The following is an 18958-nucleotide window of genomic DNA, read 5'->3' as shown; positions in this document are numbered from 1 at the left end:
CTGCCCAGGGATGAACCCAGCTGCTCTGGGAGGCTGATGGTAATGTGGACAGCACTGCTGACCACTCGGATTACAGGCAGCCCTGAGAGCTGAGCCCCACTTGGACATCCTGTCTGCCTCGTGTGGGAGCTCAGCTGCTGACAACAGTGGGTTTGGATAATTTCAGCTGCAGGTACCTGCAGAAGGACAGAGCAGAGCTGACAGCCTTGCTCCCGGCTCTGGGAAATGCAAACGTGTCCAAAGAGAGCAGGCTGCCCTGAAACAAGGAGTGTCCCTGCAGCAGAGGGCTGTGCTTTGGTCATTTCAGCACAAGAAGTAGTTACTGCACACAACGTTTGCAGAATTGAGAGATGAAGAGCCATCCTGTCCTCTGGGGCACTCAGCAGCCCAGGGCTCTGCTCCAGCCCTGCCTGGGCAACACCAACTTTATTCTCCACACCTCACACACACTGCTCTGCTCCCAAAGCTCCAGCTACCCGTGGGTCACAAGCTGTAATGGATGATAAATACATGGATTATGTAGAGAATAAGTAATGAATGATATTTTCTATTGAAAGCATGGAATCACAGAATCCTGGAATGGTTTGGGTTGGAATAGACCTTAAATCTCATCTCGTTCCAACCCCCTGCCATGGGCAGGGACACCTTCCACTATCCCAGGCTGCTCCAAGCCCCATCCAGGAGCTTGAACATTTCAAGGCATCTGGCAGCCACAACTTCTCTTCAGTGAAATTCAACCTGCTGGAAAACAAACACAGCTAAGAATTCCCTTTACATTTGGAAAGCTGCATTTTGAATTTTTTAGCTCAAAACTGCAAGTGACAGAGAATCGAAATCGGGAGGATTTGTAGGATTTACAGTATTAATTTTTAAAAAGGAAAGAAAAAGACGTTACTCATGAAAAGTGCATTCTTGTCGATCAAAGCTGCAAACAGAGAGCACTCTTATAAAAGCATCTGCCAGCCTTTGATACGCTCTGTGGAAACCTTGTCAGGTATTTTGGGAGTGGAACGTGCTGTGGGGCTCCAGTGAAGTTCCCTGCTTCGAGGACGAGTCAGAGGCAGCAGAGGGGGCTGAACTCAACCAAGAGGCTCCTGTGCTGCCTCAGCAAGGAGCTTTAGGAAAAAAATCACAGACAACTGGAACCTGAACAGACCCGCTCCCTGGGTGGAGGAGCAAAGTGGCAGCAGTGCCGTGGCCCAGGCAGAGGCTCAGCTCAGCCAGGCTGCCATGAATGCTCTGCTCATTAAACTGCTCAGCTGGCTCACCCCGGCTGCTCGTGCTGAAAGCAGCACCTGCCAGCGCCGAGGAGCTCATTCTTCACTCACAGCTCAGCTGCTTCAGAAGGGGAGCTCGCAGGCAGATGAACAATTTATGCAGAGTGGGATCCATGACAAAGTAGCAGCTACTTTGGTGAATACAAGCATCTTTGTACAAGTGCCCAGATGGTTGAGGAGCAGGCCGTGGCTGTGAAAAGCGCCCTTGTTGTTCCATCACGCCCCTGACAACGTGCTGGGCACGGCCCATGGGCCTGGGAGCTGCAGGATCCAGCTCTGACAGACATCCCACACAGGCCAGGGCCTGGCTCTGCTGACAGCTTCCCTGCAGGATAATGTCCTTCCCAGGGTGTTCCCACTGTCTCACTGCTGCAGCACTACTGCCTGCAACGCTGTGTTCCCACTCTGTCCTTTGCACTAACTGGGCATTTGGATTAATCGCCTGTTGGACACTGAGGGAACCAAACCGAGTCCTCAGTGGTTCCTCTGTGGGCACAAGGGTCGCAGAGCTGTGTCCAGCCTGACAGGCAGTCCTCACACAGCCAGCCTGGCTGGGGATGGCAGCACAGGCTGGGAGAGACTCATCTCTCATCACCCATCATGAGACAAGCCTTGGACTGCAGGATCATAAAGGATCCCAGCCCCATCAACGCTGATGGCTCTTGGAGTCCATTTTGTCCAAGAACCAGAGATTTAAAACTAAACACTGAGGGAGAAGCTCATGTCCTGTGTGCCACGTTGGCACTTCAGCTGGCTCTGCTTAAGGACCACAGCAGCTGCCAACCCTCCATGGGAATACCAGCCTAGAAATGGAACTGGGCTCTGACGAGAGCTGGGCACAGGCTGGTGCCTTGGCAGGGACCTGTGGGCCTGCTGGGTCACACCCAGTCACCTGCTGTCCTTGGGGACGCAGAGTCCCTGGGAAGCCCCGCTCTGATCAGGGGTCTGGGGTAATCCCTGCCACGCGTCCGACCCTGCTCGACACGGCTGGCGATGCTCGGTGCCGCCGCGGTGCCCAACCCGGGGCTGCTATCCATCCCGACCCCTCGGTGGAGCCCCTCGGTGGGCGCCAGGCTGCGGCGAGCGGGCAGAGCCAAGGACACCCGCGGCGGAGCCTCGCAGCGCTGTTTGCCCGGCGCCCCCGGTGCGCCCCCCGCTCCCGCCGCCCCTCCGCTCCGCGGCTCTCCTCCCGCGCGGGGCTCCCGGCGGAGGCGGCGGGGCCGTGCCGCCCGTGCCGCATTGGTTTGCGGCTGAGCCCGTCACCGCCGCCGCGCCGAGATTGGTCCCCGCAGCCGGCACCGGGCGACCCCCGGGCCCTGCCTCCTCCCCGCCCGCCGAGCGCCTCACCGGGCAGGGCACCGGGCAGGGCAGCGCGCTCCGCTCCGCTCCGCGCCGCCCGCAGCGGGGGCAGGGCCGGGCCGAGCCGGGCGGGGGGCGCGCACAGCCCCGCCCCGCACCGCCCCGCACCGCCCCGCACCGCCCCGCACCGCCCCGCACCGCCCCGCGCCGCGCCGGCAGCGGGATGTGAGCCGAGGCTCCGCCGGCAGCGCCCGCCGCCCCGCGCCCCGGGAAGATGCTGAGCAGGTGGATGAGTGGCAGCAGCAGGAACCTGGACCGCGAGTACAACTGCACCGTGCGGCTGCTGGACGACAGCGAGTACACCTGCACCATCCAGGTCAGCCTCCGCGGCTCCGCCAGCCGCCGCGCTGCCGCCCGGCCCGGCAGACAAAAGGAGCGAGCGGCGGGGGCGGCCCGGTGCTGCCCCGCGCCGCCAACAAAGGCGGCCCCCCCGCTCCTGCCTCCCGCCTCCCCTCGGCTCCGGGGCGGCGACAGGAGCCGTGGCTGCCGGCGGCGGGGAGAGCCCCGGGGCTGAGTCCCCCGCCCGCCACCCCCTCGCCGAGGAGGGGTGCGGGGATGGCGCGGAGGGATGCGGGGATGGCGCGGAGAGCCCCCGCCTGCCCCCGGCGCGGTGATGCCCGCGGCACCCGGAGCGCGGTCGGAGCCGGAGCGGGGCAGGGGCAGCCCGGCACGGCCGCCCCGGGGCCGGGGGAGCAGCGGCCGAGCCCCGCGGAGCCGCTCGGTGCTGCCGGGCGCGGGGGCTGCGCGCAGCGCGGGGAGGACGTGGGTGCGAAGTGAAGTCCGGGGGATGCGGCGGGGCAGCGACGCGCCGGGATCCGCGGGGCAGCGATGCTGCAGGGCAGGGATGCGCGGGGGACGCTGCGGGCACGGACAGACCCTGCCGGCCCCGCCGCAGCCCGGTGCCCGCTCTGCCTCTCCCGGCAGCGCCCGGATTGCCGTGCTGAGCGCTCGGGTTTTGTAATCGTCCGGAGCGGCGGGGACGAGCGCGCATCCGCCGCGCCGGGAGGGACCGGGAGCAGCACCGGCACCCCTGGCCGGGCCGTCGCCCCCACGCCGTGTCCCCACGCTGCCGGCGCTGCGAGGGACATCGCTCAGCGCGCAGATGTCGTGGGATGTCGTATTGCCGAAAACTAGGCGAACGCAGTCTGGGCTCCGCTGGAGCTAGTCCGGTACCGGGAGCGTGTGACCGGGGGCCGAGAGGAGCATCCCGGCTGCGGCTGCTCCTGCGCTCCGCTCCTGCCAGCAGCATCATCCTCGCAAGGGAGCTCACAAGAGCTGTGCGGAGCCGCACGCGGGGATCGCTGCTGGAGGCGGCTGGCCCCAGCCCAGCCCGTGGGCGATGGAAAATTCGGGGCAGAGTTTTGTGTAAAGGTGACTCAACACGTCAATAGCAACAGCTCCCACCGGCCAGCCGCGGGGGCTCCCAGCTCTGCCCGCCCTGCGACGCCAAGGAGGGTGAACATCCTTCCATTTACAGGCACGAACCTGCTTTCGGCGGTAATGCCAAAGGACGGTTAGCGAGGGTGCTGCAGGCTATGGGAGGCACCGTCATTTTGGCTTAAACAGTCTAAAATCGATAAATAGGGTGATTTGTGCAAATACCGCTGGAGAATGGTGGTAAGGACGCCGGTCCCGCTCACCTCCCCCACCGGGGTTGTAAAGTGTGACCCAGTAAACAGCTCCAACAGCAGCCCAGTTCATTTTGCATAAGCCAAACTAATTCATCTCTCAGAGGTGGTTTTTAATACAAATTAAATGGGAAACCGTAGTTTGGGAGAGAAAGTGTGGGCAGAGCAGTTCAGAAAAATCTGGATTTTCTGCCCTTAAGACAATTTGACAAGGTGTCGTCATTTTGCATGTCGGTTTTTTTAAAGAGAAAATACTACTTGGTCCCACATTCCGGTTGATATTTTATGTGTAGCATAGTAAACAGGGAATCCTGGTGTTTAGCATGCATGACCTGAGGGATGAAGAATTTGCTCCTGTTACCGTGACAAGCAAGGTTACCCCACTGAAATGTTTGCTCTCGCTTGCTTTCATGCTGCCTTATAAGCCAAGTATTTATAGTCCATGCGAAATTAGGGGGAACATAGCAGGAATGTGTAATGTCTTGCAAGTGAGGAAGCCGTCACGGCGCAGGCTGTGAGCGCTGAATGAGTTTTGAAGGTCATTCCCTCACGAGCGCAGAGATTTCACATCTTGCCGAGATCCACAGTGTCTCCTCACCCCGGCTGGTTCTGCGCCTGTTGGGTGTGATTTATGCCTTTCTATTTTTGCTTAAATCCGGCGAAAGTGGCCAAAGCAGCAGTCATGGTTCTCCCGCGCAGTGCTGTGGATCTGGGAGAGGAGCTGTGGCTGGAAGTTTGTGCCTGGTTTGCTGCTGTGCTGTCCCTGGCAGGGTGCTGGCCATGGGCTCTGTGCCCTCCCTGGAGCGTGGCCTGTCTGACAGGTCAGCTGGCCTCACTGCTGCCGAGGAGGAGGAGGAGGAGGAGGCAGCACTCGGGGGAAGAGCTGATTTTCAGGGGGTTTATTTACATTTTAGATAATAGCATTGATTAAACCTGTCATGAAATTAACCTCTGGCTGTGCTTGGTGAAGGTGTGTGAGGAGGGGTTTGGTGCTGCTAGATAACACCTGAGCATTCTGCTTCTAAATAAAGCCTTCTTCATTTGGTTATCCAAGGTTTACTTTGTTCATATTCCCATGCTGAACGAGCAGTTCATTGTCTGAGCTGGGATGATTCCTTGCTCTTTTTTTCCCGAATTTTCACTCCTGCCCAGCCTGTCCAAGCAAGCAGAGGAGCATGGAGAGCTCATCCCTGGGGCTCCCCTGATGCTGTTGGCAGCACAGAAGTGCCACGGGCACAGGGAGTGGGGTGCAATGGGTCAGGGCAGCAGGGCCAGCACCTCTGTGAACCTTTTGTTGTGAGGTTTTTGTGTGAATTCCAGTATTTGCTGGTTTGGGGAAGGTGTCCCAGCATCTGGCAGGGCTGGATTGCAGGGTCAGTCCATGTCTGCCAGCGAGCAGAGCTGTGCTCTCAGCCCTGCCAGGACTTGGGCACTCACAGCAGCAGCCTCAGCGTGAAGATGTTGGGCTTTTGACTGGGAAAAGCTGATATTTAGCAGTATCACAGGCCGTGGAGGCACCTTTTAACACCATAAAGGTGATTGTTCGTGTGTGGAGCCCATCAGGTGTGAGAAGGCTGCAGTGCCATCCCTGCTCCACCCCTTGGCATGTGCTGACTGCCAGCTGTGGGTGTGGGCACCTCACTCATGGTGTCACTGTCCCCAGACGTGTCCCTGGGGAGAGGCCCAGCCATTCCTGAAGGCGTTCTGCTCATCTCCATGGTGAGGGTCTGGTCTAGCTGTGGATTTAATTTAAGTTTCACCCCTGGTGCTCGGTGTCTCTGGAAGGACATGGAGCAGGCTGTGCCGAGGCTGCTCACAGTGCTGTCGGGATGAGAAGAGCTCTGAAACACCCAGCAACGCTGTGGTTTGCTGTGAGTGAGCTGCTTGTCTGAAGAAATGTTTTAAATTCTTCACTGTGGTGTCAGTGGTGGCATAAAAGGCTCGAAATAATTAATGATTTGCCATTGCTCCATGCATCAAGCGTTTTCCTGAAAAGACAGTGGCGTTTTGTTTCAAACCCCAGTAGATCAACAGGAACACGGAGATGTGAAAAAATAAATATATGGTTTCTTAGATGCAGAATGTAAGAACTTCCTTGCATAAGATTGGGCAGAAATGAAAGTGAGATCCTGGCTGCACTGTGGGACAAACCCCCCGTTTCCCACTTGGATCACGAAGCTCTTTAGGAGCCCTGACAGCATCATTAATATCAGGCAGCAGCACAAAGGGGAACCTGGGGGTTTGTGGCAGTGAAGGTTATTTGTTCATTATCTTTTTATCTTCTGAGAGTTTTCAATTGCTTTTCCCGGGAAGTAGGTTAGGAGATCGCTGCTTCCGCAGGGGAGGCTCTGCTCTGCAGCCCTGAGCACCGTGAGGTGTGCTGCGCCAGGGAATGCTTCCTGAGCCAGCAGTGCACAGCCAGGGGCTCTGCTGGTGTCTGTCTGTCCCACAGCCACCCTGTCCCTCCCCAGCTGGAGCCCAGCGTGGGGACACGGAGCAGGGACAAACCCATGGTCAGAAACGCACCGTGTGGTGGGCTGAGGGTCCCAGGGTGGCTGGAAGTGTTAGCATGGCTTTGCTGTTGGCTGTTCAAAGTCATGGTTTTGTTCACAGCCACGGAAATGTATTTGCAGCACAAACCCATGGCTGTGGCTCAGCTGTGTCTGTGAGCTGTGCTGGCAGGGCAGCTCCTTTGCCCCTGGTTCCAGCATTTCCATACACTCCGTGCTCTAGGCTTGGGAGGAAACTGCCTGAAATGCACAATGAGTTTGAAGGGGAAACAGCAGTCAAAGCAGAGCATTTCATCTCCTTTTCCTCTTAAATCTATGTCCAACTATATAAATTTAAATACAACAGATACAGAAGGCAGCTAAGAAAAATCCCAACTAAAAATGTGGGACAATATTCACTCACATTTCAATGGGAGGCAAAACCCCCAGTTGTTTTGGAAACCTGTGGGAAATATTTCTTTTGCTGTTCTCTCCGCCAGCCGAAATGTCTGTTTTCTGTTCACTTTTCATACCTGTTTTACGCTACCTGCTGTGAACCCGCCGGCTATTCCCCTCTCAGAAGCCAATTTCCTGACAGAACTACTTTGCTTATCACTTTCCTGTAGGAGATGTTGAAGGCAAATATAGATATAGAGTCAGATATAGATACAGATGTCCACACGCTCATGCACACACACAGAGATGCCATTGGAGAGAGATGTGTACCACAGCACCATGAATAAAGGAATTTGCTCCTTCTGTCGTGTCAGAATTAGGTAATGTGCAGCAGGAGGCTTTTTTTGAGGCGTCTGGGGAATGCTGAAAGTGCCGTGAGCAGCCCACTTATTTTTAATTTTTGAGTCAGTCTCTGGAGCCCAGAGGGATCGTGGACACGGGGATGACGTTGGTGGCCACGTGCTGGCAGTGCCAGGACTCACGGCTGCCTTGGTGTGCCCTGTGCAGGAGCAGAGGCACTGAGAGCCCCTGTGACCCCTCTCTGCCCTGGCACATGTGTTCTGTCACTGAAACTCAGAGCTGGCTTCTCCTGAAGCCGTGTGTGGAGTGGGCAAGGACTGTGTGGGAGCAAGAGCCTCGCTGAGATCATCAGTGGTGGTGGGCAGAGTCCTGCTGGAGATGCCTTCAGCCTGTGGGAGCTCATGCCCAGCTCATGCAGGGTGTGTGGCACCATGGAATCCTGGAATGGTGTGGGTTGGAGGGACCTTAAAGCCCAGCCAGTGCCCCCCTGCCATGGCAGAGACACCTCCCACTGTCCCAGGCTGCTCCAAGCCCTGTCCAGCCTGGCCTTGGACACTGCCAGGGATCCAGGGGCAGCCACAGCTTCTCTGGGCAACCTGAGCCAGGGTTTGGCCACTTGGCCTGAGGGGTGCCTCCTTGCTGGGCCCTTCATGATCAAGGATGGCTTGTGCTTGTTTTTGTTTTGTGTGGTGTGAGGAGGGAATTTGTCAGTGGGGAAAACCCAATGCTGTGGTTCCTCAACACCTCCACCTGCTGGGGCTGGCAGCTCTGTCCTGTGCCCACGGGGTGTGCAGGTCTGGGGGAATCCTGACCTGGCAGAGGAGCAGAGTCTGTGTGATCCCATGAAACAGGAGCTTCAACCCCCAGAAATCCCCTGCTCCTGCCTTGCAGAGGCACCATGGCCCTGCTGTCACCTGTTAGAAATGACATGTGTCACTGGAGAAGGCTGGGAACAAGCAGGGTTTGCTGTGAGGGAAGTGCAGTGTTTATTTGCCATCGGTTTTGCGGAGAACAGACAATCCCTCGTTAGCTTGGGGTCAGGCTGGGGACTGTGGCAGAGCCCTGAACGCTGCCACCACCATCAGCCACTTGTTTGTGGGCAGAAATCCCAATTATTGTCTAGTTACAACAAGCTTTGGAGTTGCCTCTGCAAATAAGAAGGTTTCAGGTCAAATTATTCCCTTTGAAATGTTTGCAGGGTAAATTATTCCAGCGGTTTGAGAGTAATTTCCTATTGATGATGTGGAATTGCTGTGAGGCTGATGTGCCCACAGTGAGTGTCTGCAGGGACTGTGGCTCTTGCACAGCACAGGGGAGATGGGAGCAGGTTCTGACAGGGACAGGGACACTTGGGATGGGGTTTGTCATGCCAGGGCTGGGGGATGATTGGAAAAGATCATTGAATTGTAGAATCATGCAATGGTTTGGATTGGAAATGGTTTGGAAGGGACCTGAATGCTCATCCTGTTCCAAACCCTTGCCAGGGACAAGGACACCTCCCACTAGACCAGGTTGCTGCAAAGGTGGGGCTAAATCCCCTGCTCCAGCAGAATTAGTAGTTACTCATTTCTGGTTATTCCTACCAACCTCTTGGAAGCTTCAGAGCTCAGGAAAATAAATCCTATCCTGATTTGTGGATTCTCCCCTTGTATTGCCAGCAGTGTTCCATCCACTGTGGCACTTGGTTACTCTCTAAAATCTAATTTATGTGGCACTTTTGTCATCCCAAGGGGCATTTTCCTTGTGCCCCAGCCCTTGCCAGCAGAGCTCTGCCAGCTGCAGCCCAGGCCCAGGAGAAAGGCAAAGCCACCATCCTGGGTCACCACAGCAAGGGACCCACACTTGGAGCATTTTTGGAGCTGTCACCAAGTGTGACAACACCTTATCCAGGGCAGTTCCGTGCCCGGGGCGGGAGCAGCCTGCAGGAGGGAGCAGCACAGCCCAAGGTTGCAGCTCCCTGCAGGAGCCCTGTGGCTGCCAGAGCTCCTCTGCTCAGTGAGGAAGAGGAGCGTGAAGGGCAGAGCAGTGGGAGCACGTGAGCTCCGAGTGGAACATCATCACTGGGACTCACCAGCACCACAGCTTCTTGTTGCTGTGCTGGGCTGAGCAGGTCAAGATGGCACAGGGAATGTCCCCAGCACCGTGTGGCACTGCCACCGTGCTGAGCTGTGCTGTCAGAGAATGGAATGCTGGCACTCCCGGAAAATAACAGTGAAAAATTAAAAATCAAATGAAATCTCATTAACTGTGTCTCCCAGCGGCGTGTTTGCCTGCGTGGGTTGTGTCAGGATGCCAGAGGGTGCTGGGGCAGAAGCCAGGTGAGCAGTGCTGGCAGGAGATGTGCTGCTCTTCTGCCTGAATCCTGGAGATCAGCTCCTTCCTCTCCAGAAAAGAAAACATTTGGAATTGTGTTTCCATCCAGAGGGCAGGGAGAGATGGGATATTGTAAAGAATTGTTCCCTGGGAGGGTTTGAGGCCCTGGCACAGGGTGCCCAGAGAAGCTGTGGCTGCCCCTGGATCCCTGGAATGTCCAAGGCCAGGCTGGACAGGGCTTGGAGCACCCTGGGACAGTGGAAGGTGTCCCTGCCATGGCAGGGTGGGATGGGATGCTCTGTAAGGTCCCTTCCAGCCCAAACCATTCCAGGATTTGATCATTCTCTTTGCAAACAACGCCTGGTGCTGAGAGTCTGATGTTTTCCCAGAAAAGCCAGGGGCAGATGTGGGAATGAGCTTCAGGTGCTGGCTGAGAAAAGCTCTTTTTTTCTAAACAAAACCAGGATTTCTGTGACTGTGGAGCAGTGATCCGATGGGATCCTGGGGAGCAGCTGGGCACTTTGTCCCTCCTGCATTGTCCTTTCAAAGCTGCAGGCCCTGCTCTGCCCTTAATTACACTTAATTACCCTCCAAGACATCACCTCCGCCGGTGCCACTGTCTTTGTCTGCAGGAGTGACTTGGCAGCTGAAATTTCACGAGAAACTTGGTTAATTGTGCACACACAGAATACAAGATGCCATTGTGCTTCCTCCAGCTTGTTATCTGGGAGGGACTCGGGGGTAAAATCCAGGAAAATCTGATTTTCCTCGGGAAAGTCAGCGGCTGTCGCGGCCAATCCCCATCAGAGCTGCACTAGCTCCGCAGCAGGGCCAGTTTTATGTAACCACTTGTATTTCAAACCACGAGATCAGCCCTGTGTGTCCACTAACGGATGATCCCATCCTCCTCATGGAAACCAGGGGTGGTGGTTTTCCCAAATTGTCCAGCCTTTGGTCCTGGCCAGGAAAGTTGATGTAAATGGAAAAGGCTCTTCTGCAGATGAGGGAACAGATGGAAAACCTGCCTGGTTCTTTACCATGTACTTTGTGTGGGGAAAATGGAAAGGCTGGGGAATTCCAGCATGCAGGCATTGCAGGGCTCAGGGCCATGGGCTGGCTGCACCCCGATGATTTTATCATTATAATTTTGCCATAATAATAACAGTAATTATTATTATTATTATCTTAACATACTTTCTTTGGCTGTTTGAGCTGGGATCCTCCCTCTCTCCAGGCTGGCTGTGATCCCCCTGGAGCCAAGCAAAGGCTGAGTCCCATTTTCCTTCCCTGGGAATGCCAGTTCTCTGCACTGAGCAGCTCTCTGGAAATTCAAGGTTCACACATATTTTAATTTTTCCTGTTTGGCAGTAAAGAGCATGAGCTCTGGACTCCTGTCAGGGACAAACCCTTGGGCTGGGTTGGGCTGGGAGGACAATCCAGGTGAGCCACTCCCCAGCAGGTACTAGAGTCTCACGGGACAAATGAGGTGTTTTTCTCCATGATAATTAACAGCAGCTTCCACAGCCAGCCAGGCCTCAGCTCATTAATGTGGGTCGTCAGGATTTGATCAATGCTGCAGCCGGAAATAGAATATTTTGGCTGCATAATGTCTGTTGCCAAAGACTTTAATTATAGTGGCATATCTGTCACATCGATGAGGGGCTTGTGTTTTTCAGAGGTTTATAGTGGCTGTTTCGTGTTGGCTCTTACCCTGGAACACAGGCTGGGATCCCAAAGGAAATATCCATCCAGCTGCCTATAGAGGCTTTTTCTTTAATAAAAAAATGACAAAAATTGAGTCAGCCATTCTGGAGCTGGAAAGAGGCTTCAAGAATATATAGATCAGGTAGTTTGTAGCAATTGCAGCTATCTCTTAACTCCTGGAAAGGGCAGCAAATTGGGACTGGGGGAAATAAAAAAGCTGGAATCCAATAGAGTTGTGTTTGAAAAATAATAATAAACGTGCTGAGCAGGTACTTTTCATGAATCGATCTAGTTCTCATTAGCCTTGCACTGTATAGTTTGCTGACTAATATTTCTGGCTCTCAAATAAAAATGGCTTTCCAAAGGAAATGTGGAATGAGAACAGAGTGTTTTTGGAAAACCTGGAGCTCCTGGGGCCATTGGAAAAGAAGAGATGTGAGAGCAGCAGAAGCACAGAACAGAGGAGAGGGCTGGGTGAGGAGTGACAGTGGGGCAGAGCAGGGCGATGGAGGTGTGATGGGGTCTGGGAACATTCCTGGTTGGCAGTGTTCCCATTTGCAGGTGGATGTAAACCCCCAAACCAGCAGGGAATGATTCCCCAGCCTCTCACCGCTGCTTGGGAGCAACTCCTTGAGCCCCTGACAGGGCTTCTTCTGGCTGTGGTTTCTGCTTCGGTGACAGATTTCCTCCTGTGGGTCTTGGAGGAAGCTGAGGGTCCTGGGGGCTGTCCAGGGAGCTCAGCAGGGCTGTGCCCTGTCATGCTGCCAGGCAGGACTGCAGTTTGCACCTCCCCTTCACGAACCTCAGTCCTCGCTGGGAGCTGCAGCTTCACATCTGGGCTTTGTTCTTGTTCTTGTGAATAAGGTGTCAATACAAAATTAATCCGACCTAGCAAGCTGTAAATGACACTGACAGGGACTCCTCCCAGGCCCTGGGATGCTTCCTGCTGCCAGCAGCAGCCCGTGGGCAAAGTGCTCTGGAATGGGATGAGCCCACAGCAAACAGGCTGGGAGGGCAGCAGTCAGGCTGAGCCAGAGAGAGGAGAGCACTCCTGTTTCCACAGGGTTTGTAATGCACAGGGAATTTTGTTCTGGGATGTCACTGGGTGAGATGGGCAGCGATGGCTGAGGTGGGTCAGGCTGATTCCCTTCGGAGCTCCTGGGGGTGGTGTGTGATTCCCAGCTCTGCTGGGCTCTTCCCGGGATGTTTTTGGGACAGGGTTAATCTCTGTGCCCAGGAGCTGATGGCCCTGCCATGTTCTGGGCAAACAGGAGAGCAGCAGGGAGCACTGAGGTGTTTCCCTGTCTCTTAGCTGATCCTCCTGCACACTTCCCATTCCCTCCGTTTGTGTGTCTGCTGCTCCTCATCCCTGCCCACAAGTGCCACCTGCAGTGGGCACAGCCTCGGGCACAGCAGGGTGGCAGTGGCTCGGTGGCCACGGGAGGTGGGGTGAGCTGGGCTGGTGTTTCACACCCTGTGCAGTCTCCATGAGACGTGGATAAAGTAAAAACCAGCCTGGAAAGGCTCCAGCCTTGGCTCCTGCAGGACTTGGGGCACCATAAATCAGCCTGAAGGAGTGGCTGACCCTGCACACACACTGCCTAATTGGTTTCTTTTGCTTTGTTCCACGGATTTCCATGGAGAGAGTGGAGAAGTCAACGTCGAGTGCAGCTGGAAGGGCCGGGGATTGCCATGGGAACAGAGGAACAGGGCTGGTGGCAGGCAGGGGACACTGCCTCTGCCTGGGAGGTGTCCTCATGCCCCCTGCCCTGCTGTGGACATCTGGCTGGAGCTTCGTGTCCAGCCCTGGAATGATAGCAAGGAGCCACTGGAGTGAGTGCAGATCCAGCCTTATCCCAGCTCCTGGGGCTCCTCCTGGGCTCCCCAGCTCTGTGCCACTGAGGCAGGGTGTTTATTTATCCCAGTGAAGAGCTTTGTGTTTATTTATCCCAAAAGGCAGTGCCAAGGGCGTTATTTATGTACTTACTGAGGGTTTGCTTTTGCCTGTTTCATTTGTCATCCTAACACAAACTGGATCCTTCTCCACTTGCCTGAAGGAGGCTAGAGCTGCTCTGCCGTGGAGAGGGGCTGGGAGAGACCTGAGAGCCTCTCCAGGGCCTAAAGGGGCTCCAGGAGAGGTGCAGGGGACAAGGGATGGAGGGACAGGACACAGGGAATGGCTTCCCACTGCCGGAGGGCAGGGATGGATGGGATATTGGTAAGGAATTGTTCCTTGGGCAGGGGGTGAGGCACAGGTGCCCAGAGAAGCTGTGACTGCCCCTGGATCCCTGCAAGTGTCCCAGGCCAGGCTGGACAGGGCTTGGAGCAGCCTGGGGTAGGGGAAGATGTCCCTGCCATGGCAGGGGGTGGAATGGGAATGGGATAAACTCTGAGGTCCTTCCCAACCCAAACCATTCCATGATCTGCAGCAGTTTCCTGGGCAGACTGGTGCTGCTGCACCCTGTGCTGGTGGTGCTGGTGTGTCAGTGTCCCTAAAGGAGCTCTGCGATTCCAATTCCTGCTGTTTTCTCAGTGTTTTCTCAGCGTTTTCTCGGTGTTTTCTCAGTGTCCAGGCAAAGGAATTACGGTGCTGTTTGGCTGCTGCACTCTTCCAAGTGAGCAACCTGGCATGAAGAAAGCCTTACACAGAGCAGGGAGGGTGAGTGCTTATGGCTTCTTTCAGGTGTGCTTGGGAAAAAAATCCTCTGATAAACTACAGAGGCAGAAGAGATTCTCCTGTAAGTGCTGCAATTATCCTGGTCTTTATTTGGATATCAGCAGCCACAGGGATTGGCATCCCGGCCAGGGAAGGGCTGAGGGGCAGTGGAGCTTGGTACAGCGTTAGAACAGATCCACTCAGCCCCTTCAAATATTTATGGCCTTGCAATCCATACACTCTTTAAGCATATTTGACATCCTCCTACTCTGCCCTTGCTTGTGGAGAGACTCTGGAGAGCATCTGCCCGGCTCTGGGGGTGGCTGCAGTGACCAGGCAGTGTGGGGTGGATTTATGGCTGGGATTTGGGAAGGATCCATGCAATCTGTTCCTAGAGAGCTCCTCGGCGTGAGGAGAGCCTCTGCACAGCCCTGCAGGGCTGGGCTGCAGGACACTGTGGGGTTGGCTGTGGGATCATCCCCTCCTTGTCCTCACAGCTGCAACTGTGGCATGATGCTCTGGAGCTCCAGGGGCAGTGGTGGCCCAGGTGCCAGGTCAGCAGGAGTGTCCCACCTGCTTGGAAGGGACAGGAACTTACTTTCTAGCAAAAAAACCCAAAAAGTCAGTTGTAAGAAGCCTTCCTGCCGGAGGGACAATTCTTGTCAATCTGCCACTTTTTACTCGGATGGGATAAAAATAGAGCATGATTTCCAGGCAGCAGCCGCACATCCTGTGGTCTTAATGAGCTCTTAAGGTAATTACCTTCGGTGGGAAGGAGCTGGAGAGGGCGTGTTCTGCTGACACAGCGAGTTTGCCAGAAATGGGTCTGTGCTCCCCTTAAAGGGCAGCATCCCACAGCAGGGGCTGAGGGAGACACAGGAAAGACGGAGAGGGACCTGGGACAAGGGATGGAGTGACAGGATGAAGGACAATGGCTTCCCACTGCCAGAGGGCAGCATTAGGTGGGATATTGGGAAGGAATCCTGAGAGACAGTTTCACTGTGCCAGGGCCTCACCACACTCACAGGGAAGAACTTGTTGTAAAAGAAAGTTATAATCTATTTAATTTCTTCAAAGCCTTATTTTAAAGTGCTGTTCCATAGCTGGGGGTTATCTTAACAGGAATTATGGTCTAGGCTGAGGAAGTGCCACGTGCCACCCATTGCCAAGCTGTGGCCTGCCAGAGGCTGTCCAGAAAGCCACCACTGCCCTGGGCATCCTCTCCCCCAGCTCCTGGGGCAGGTTGGACTCACCTATTCCCGCTGAGGCTTTGCCCTCCCGGCTCAATAAATCATCTCTCAGAGCACCGTGTTGCCGCCCAGCTCTGTAAATCAATTTACCCTGTTGCAGAATATCCAGTGCTTGCACAAAATAGGTAAATTACATCTCCCGCTGCTCCACCTTCGTAACGAAGTCGATACCATCTTAAGAATATAAACCACCAGAGCGCTTTTGTCTGCCTCAATTTGCCTTTGTGCAGCAGAGGGGCTGATCTCCCAGCACTGCCTTTCCCAAGCCTCTGTAATCCTGAGGCTTTTCTCTATCTCAGTCTCGCCGTATTTCCCCAATTACAGCCAGATTTATGTACCTGCAGCTCCTGGCTGTGTGGTGAGGTGGGATGTGACCTGTCCAGCCCCGAGTGTGATGTGCTCAGGGAGCAGCTTGTCCAGCTGTAACTCCTGCTTCGTGCAGGCAGCACTCCCTCATCCTGCCTGGTGTTTTCCAAGCCTGCCTGCAGCAGCCAGGTGCTCCTGTGAACCAACCTGAGTCCTGCCCCAGGGTTTCCATCCAACAGCGGGGAGTTGGCACCAGAGGAGGAGATGTCACCTCTCCTGTGTGCACACACTGCTCCTTTGGGCTCCTGACAGCCTGGGTGTCCTGTCCTGGAATGGCAGCACTGCGGAGAATCCTGCAGAACCTTCCTTAGGATAAAATTCCACATCAGGGATCAGTGTTAACAGCCCCATGGCAGCCAGTGTTCCTTGGGAAGGATGGAGCCAGGAGGGAGGATGGAGAAGGGATCAGCAGCTCTGAGGACAAAGCCTCAGCTTTCCATCTCTGCAGGGCTGCCTGGCGTGATGGGAGCACTGGGATGGACTGATGGACACCCTGACAGCAGAGCCATGGGATGGGAGCTGGGGGATGGACAGACTGACAGCAGAGCTGTGGGATGGGATGGGATGGGATGGGATGGGATGGGATGGGATGGGATGGGATGGGATGGGATGGGATGGCATGGCATGGCATGGCATGGCATGGCATGGCATGGCATGGCATGGCATGGCATGGGATGGGATGGGATGGCATGGCATGGCATGGGATGGACAGACAGACAGACACCCTGAGGAGCAGGGCCATGCTGACAGGCAGTGTTTAGTGCAGTCCCATGGCAGGGGCTGGGCAGGGTCCCCCCAGACCCACAGCAGGAGGATGAGGTGCTGTCCTGAGGCTGCTGCAGGCACCGAGCAGGGTGTGAATCTCCGGTTGGGAGCCAAGCAGAGCCTTGGTGCAATTGGAGCCACTCGTGTGCAGTGTAAACACCATCACTGCAATAAAAGCCAAGGCCTGGTGCTGGCAGATAGCAGCTGCAGCAGGGTGTCAGCAGGAGCAGAGCTGCTCTGAAGGATGCTCATGGTCCTCACTCCTCAGGGGACATGGTGGTGGCTGTGCATGTTCCAGAGCACGGGGTCACAGGCCAGGACATCCAATTTTTGTCTTTTAATTGGTTAATGCCATGTTCCATCACCCTGGCTGGTGTGGGATTTTCACTGTAATTAATACTAATGAACATGTCTGCTGGAGAGGGCACCAGAAAGCTTTCCATACAGTGCTGTCTCCGCCCTGAATTGTCATTTTGGTTTACATCAGACCCCAAAAACACAACCTGCCCACAGCTGTGGTGTGCAAGGACACTGGGCCAGGAGTGCTGAACTGCAGGAGCTCTGAGAGATGGACAGGGAGCAGTAGGTCCTGGAGACAGGAGTGGTTTGGGAGTGTTTTTGTATCAGGCCTGTTACAGCCACTTGCTCACAGGGAAAGGTGCAGCCTGGGTGCCAGGGAAGATCCCAACTCTTCCAGCTGCCAGGCAGAGCTGTTTTCACTCTCCATCTCCTCTGCATATTCCAGACACGGGATTTGCACTGACCCTGCAGCCACCTGGGCTGCTCAGCGGCTCAGAGTGACAGGGCCACCCTCCTCTGCCATTTACCCATCAATTTGTGCCACACAGGGACCTAATGGAGCGAGTGAAGCCTGGGCTGGGGCTCTGCAGGGCCACAGCACAGCGCCGTGCTGGGGAGAGCTCAGCATTCTGAGGCATTCTGGTCACCTGGGCAGGGAGAGGGAGGGAGGGAGGGAGGGAGGGAGGGATGGATGGATGGATGGATGGATGGATGGATGGATGGATGCCTCCCTCTCTGCAGCAGCACCATGAGGGATCACCACTGCAGGGGTAGAAACTGCCCACGCTGAGGTATAAAAACCCAAAAAAATCTCAGGTGAGACCCCACTGTGGGTTATTTAAGCCCAAATCCTGCAGAATTGCAGTGGGTAGGAAGAACATCCATGCTGCAGTGCACCTCCTTCAGAGGATCACCCAGAGCAGCCCATGGTTGCAGTTTTTTCCTGCTATGTCAGCAGTAGTGTCTCCTTGTGCAGAACTGCAGCTCCCGGGAATTTTCTTGATACTGGATTTTGATCAAACCCCACCAAATCCAGTGTCTGCAGTGACACTGAGCTGAGGGACACAGGCCATGGACCTGGGGTGGCCGTGGTGCCCAGGTCTGGAGCTGAAGGACAGAAGGTGCCTCCCAAAGCAGCATCTCCAGCTGGACCAGGCTGTGCCCAGGATGAGCTCCTCCAGCCCTGGTGGGGTCCTGGCAGGATGGACACTGGGGAGGAGCTGGGAGCTGATGGGATCACAGACTCTTTTCCAAGCACTGCCACAGGACTGGGATGGCCCATGGTGTGTGAGCAGATCCATCACCCCTCTCTGAGGTCAGGCATGAGGAACCTTCTTACCTTTATTTCCCTGTCCCAGCTGTGTGTGCACGTAAATCACAATGCTCTGAGCCTCTTCATGGTTCTGGTAGCACAAATAATACATCAGAGTGAGAAAATGTAATCAGAATGGTTTTTTGGGTTAAAATAATCAGTGAATCATGGAATGGATTGTTGGGAGGGTCTTTAGAGCTCAGCCCGTTCCACCCCTGCCATGGCAGGGACACCTCCCACTGTCCCAGGCTGCTCCAAGCCCTGTCCAGCCTGGCCTTGGACTCTGCCAGGGATGGAAGTGGGCAGCCACAACCCAGTGCAACAAATTAGCTTGCACACAAACCAGTGCAACTTGCACTGATTTCTCTAAGCCCACGAGTGTCCCGTAGGTGTAATTCCATTTGTCTTCCCGCAGGTCTCCCGAACCATCCCTTTCCTTGAGCAGGGATGTGCTAATCCCATGTGAAACTCGCTGTGATGTAAGTGGAACAGACAGGCAGAACCTTTTCTACATTAAAGTGGAGGCGCAGAGCCTTGTGCACACACGGAGTGTGATCACAGACATGATATCCAGCGTTACACACTCCCGGGATGCTCGTCGGGAGCAGCGCCTGGCAGGGAGGAGGATGATCTGCTGAGAGGGAAAGGGAGAGCTTCCCTCCCTCTGCTTTGGCGTGGCTGTGGAAAAATCCACAGCCTTTTGTCTCATTTGGGTGTCTGATCTGCTCCGAGCTCTCTGGTGTAATGCAGCTCATCCTGGTGGAATTTTTAAGGTGGAATTCT

The 18958-nt window shown here is 55.3% G+C and overlaps 1 protein-coding gene across 1 annotated transcript in view; it reads left to right on the top strand.

Moving 5' to 3' along the window:
- The first annotated feature begins 2795 nt into the window (after positions 1 to 2795).
- FRMD5 (FERM domain containing 5) overlaps positions 2796 to 18958 on the top strand; it is a 62378-nt gene continuing 46215 nt past the window's right edge. The window contains exon 1 of the mRNA XM_085070187.1: positions 2796 to 2952. Within this exon, the coding sequence (XP_084926313.1) occupies positions 2851 to 2952 (102 nt within the window). The 5' untranslated portion in view covers positions 2796 to 2850. The remainder of the gene's footprint in view (positions 2953 to 18958) is intronic.

The sequence above is a fragment of the Lichenostomus cassidix genome, chromosome 10, assembly GCF_008360975.1.
Source record: "Lichenostomus cassidix isolate B80296 chromosome 10, HeHo_3.0, whole genome shotgun sequence".
Lineage (NCBI taxonomy): Eukaryota > Metazoa > Chordata > Aves > Passeriformes > Meliphagidae > Lichenostomus > Lichenostomus cassidix.
This window is presented reverse-complemented; position numbering and strand designations above follow the sequence as displayed.